The sequence below is a fragment of the Nematolebias whitei genome, chromosome 4 (assembly GCF_014905685.2).
Source record: "Nematolebias whitei isolate Nwh7 chromosome 4, NemWhi1, whole genome shotgun sequence".
NCBI lineage: Eukaryota > Metazoa > Chordata > Actinopteri > Cyprinodontiformes > Rivulidae > Nematolebias > Nematolebias whitei.
In genome coordinates this window covers 20,585,233-20,588,784 of record NC_056501.1, presented here as the reverse complement: position 1 = coordinate 20,588,784, position 3,552 = coordinate 20,585,233, and the positions used below count along the sequence as shown (strand labels likewise).

At 37.3% G+C, this 3,552-nt stretch overlaps 2 protein-coding genes across 2 annotated transcripts in view; both read left to right on the top strand.

Moving 5' to 3' along the window:
- Positions 1–859, top strand: part of LOC119408708 (protocadherin gamma-A9-like) — a 2,585-nt gene extending 1,726 nt beyond the window's left edge. The window contains exons 2-3 of the mRNA XM_037675550.1: positions 3–53; positions 803–859. Of these exons, the coding sequence (XP_037531478.1) occupies positions 3–53; positions 803–859 (108 nt within the window). The remainder of the gene's footprint in view (positions 1–2; positions 54–802) is intronic.
- Positions 860–1,843: 984 nt separating this feature from the next.
- The window catches only part of LOC119408707 (protocadherin gamma-A11), a 10,692-nt gene continuing 8,983 nt past the window's right edge, over positions 1,844–3,552 (top strand). Inside the window, exon 1 of the mRNA XM_037675549.1 lies at positions 1,844–2,684. Within this exon, the coding sequence (XP_037531477.1) occupies positions 1,991–2,684 (694 nt within the window). The 5' untranslated portion in view covers positions 1,844–1,990. The remainder of the gene's footprint in view (positions 2,685–3,552) is intronic.

The following is a 3,552-nucleotide window of genomic DNA, read 5'->3' as shown; positions in this document are numbered from 1 at the left end:
AGAGGATACAGAGTGACAAGAACCTCCTGGACCAACCTGACTCTCCTTTAGAGGTGAGTCCAATCTTACACTAAATGTATAGACTTTTTTTTTTTCAGTAAATGAAAACAACTTAAATGAAATGTTTTTATTTTTGCTATTGTTAGATGTAACTTGGACCCTCCACAATGTTCTTCCAATCTCATGTATTACATGGGATGTGAATGACAATAAATAACCTTGAACTTTAACTTGAGAAGCAGCGTCCTAAATATGATGACTGAAAACATCTGTCCAAACCTGGTTTAGTTTCCCCGAGGCAATGGGACCATATATTTGAACAAGATGGAGTTCTGTTTTACCAGGTTTTTATCTCCTGTGGTGCAGAGTGAGCACTTCAGGTGGTGTTGTCTACTGTTTTGAAGGAACAATTGCTCAGTGAGGTCCCTCAGAAACTTGAACACCAAGGTGTTGAGAGGACATTGGAGTTGCTCATAAACTGATTTTATTGACCATGTCAGTTGATGTGGTAGATTGGTGTCAGATTTTTAAAAGTTGTCATGCTGCTATGGACTCCCCACATGTGGATTGTGATCACGTGGGAAATATATTAGCATTACGACCAAATGGAATTCTTGGACTACATTATGCTAGAACCTTCCTCTAATGATCTGGAAAATGTCCTGGTTATTACTTATGTTTTTAGTAGGTATATACTAGCTGTTAACTCCCGAGAGTGATGTGTTACAGTGTTTTAACTTTGGCTGCACTCATTCTATCTTTATTTGAAATGTTGCTGTTTGTGTGCCTTGGTTTGTTTCAGGACCAAGGACAGCATTATGGTTATGTTGGGAAGAAGCACTTTGAAAATGAATCATGAGGTGTCTGTGTCACAATGTTTGATTTCTCTGGTGGGTGTTTTATGTATGTTGTTGTTGTTGGTTGTTGTTGTTGTTCATGGATTGTAACTAATGATGTTATAATTCATGATCCTGAACTCTTTTTACATCTGTAAAGGAAATATTTCCTAAACAGAATACCATCACCTTTTTTGCTGCCTATAAATCTTTGTACATAGTTTAAACTAGATTTTTTTTAAATTAATATCGCCTATAAGTGTTCTTTTTGAAGACTATCAGAAAATATTTTGTGGTCATTGTTACTTTAGTTAGCAATAACAACTTTCATTAGTATGAGTATTTTAAATTTTGTCTGGATTTACTGTAATTACCACAGTTTACACTTTCACAATAATGCTATGTATAGTGATTTTACTAAGAAGGAAATCAATATTTAAGTAAATGGTCAAAAAAAAGGTTTATATTCTTTAAAAAAAAAAAACGTTATATTTGCTGTGAAAGTGGAATTGTCTTAATAATTTGATTGTCCGTTTTGATGAAGACACACTAGGTTAGTTTGTTGTTTCATCATTGATGCAGGGAACATAAATACAATTTATGTCAGTTTATGATTTCATGTAAAAATGTGTGCGTGCGTGTGTGAGTGCGTGTGTCTGTAAAAAATAGGTATTTTTTGTCCTTGAAGACTGCATGATAATGTCACATTTTGTAAAATATAATACTGACTTAGAATTGAAATTCGTGGCAATTTATTGAACAGGTGAACTTATCTGTTTGTCTTTTTTGTTTTGTAAGGATATTTAGAAACAGTTGTTTTCAATTAGCTTAAAACAGTTCAGTTATTTTTTTAAGCAACTGTACACTTATGTTCTTATTTCTGGACTCTAAGGGACGCTGTTGGTTAACACACGGAGTTTAGGACTCATCTCCACCCGTACCCTCCCTGTATGTAGTTATATGTCAGTGAAGCAGAGACAGCTTTGTTTCCACACGGCGCATGAAAGGAAAGGATAAATCTGAAAAGACACAGAGGGATATTACTGAGATTGAGCATATCCTGTGGAATATATTGTATTTTATTTTTATTTTTTGTATTTGTTCATTTTTCGGAACACCTTATAGTTTGTTTTAGAGGAAAATTTATTCTCATCATGTTGTGTGGAGACCGAGCGCACCCTGGACGGGTAAAATGGCGATTTGGCTGCGGACAGATTTTTTTTCTCTTTAATTTTCTTTGTTGTTTCACTGGTTTTGTCTCCGGACACATCAGATATTCAATCCCAGAGGAGATGAAGAGAGGCTCTCTGATCGGGAATGTAGCGCAGGACCTGGGCTTGGATCTGAACAGGCTCCGTTCTGGTCGGGCCCGCATCGTGAGCGGAGAAAACATCCAGTACACCGAGCTGAAGGCAGACAAAGGGACCTTAGTGGTGAAGGAGAGAATCGACCGAGAGCAGCTTTGCGGCGACACAACACCGTGCAGCTTCAGCTTTGAGGTGATTTTAGAAAATCCCATGGAGCTGCATCAAATCACTGTCGAGATTACAGACATTAATGATCATTCTCCGACGTTTAAACAAGCTGAAATAGATTTTGAAATTAGTGAATCAGCTGTTACCGGCGCTCGTTTTCCACTTGCGCCTGCAGAAGATTTAGATGTGGGTGTGAACAAATTGAGAGAATATTTCCTGACCGACAATGATCATTTTGTCCTTAAACAACATTCAAACGCAGATGGAAAGAAAGACGCAGAGATGGTTCTCCAGAAGCCTTTAGACCGAGAAACAAACCCTCATCTGTCTTTAAAGCTGATAGCTGTGGACGGAGGGACTCCTCAGAGATCTGGTACAGTAAATATTGACGTCACTGTTCTTGATGCTAATGATAATGCTCCGTTATTTAATCAATCAGTTTATAAAGCTGCAGTGACAGAGAATTCTCCCAAGGGCTCTTACGTCACAACTGTTAACGCTACTGACGCAGACTCCGGATCAAACAGTATGATAACTTATTATTTATCAAAACATAATACTGCACCTGATGGTTTGTTCGAAATTAATGAACAGTCTGGAGTAATTTTACTCAAAGATGATCTAGATTATGAAAAAGATAAAAAGTTTGAACTCCAGGTTCATGCAAAAGATCAAGGAGGTTTAACAGATTCCAGTAAAGTGATTATTGAAGTAAGTGATGTGAATGATAACTCTCCTGTCATCAGTGTCATGTCCTTCACTAGTCCTGTGTCAGAGGACTCTCCTCCTGGGACAACTATCGGCATCATTAATGTCAAAGACCTCGATTCAGGTGAGAACGGACACGTTTCCTGTAAAATAGAAAAAACCGCACCTTTCAAAATAAAATCCAATTTAAGACATTATTACACTTTAGTGACAGATTCTGCATTAGACCGTGAAAGTGTTTCAGAATATAACATCACTGTTGTTGCTACAGACGGTGGAGTCCCTCCTCTCTCAGCTACAAGAACTTTTAATTTGAAGGTGTCAGATGTGAATGATAATGCTCCGTTTTTTCCACAAAGTGTTTACAGCGCGTTTCTATCAGAAAATAACTCTCCGGGTATTTCTGTTCTCACATTGAGAGCTAATGATCCAGATGAAAACCAAAATGCTCGAATATCTTATATTTTAGAGGACAGTAACATCGCTGGATCCAAGATTTCTGAATATGTTTCTGTAAATGTAGAAACTGGAGT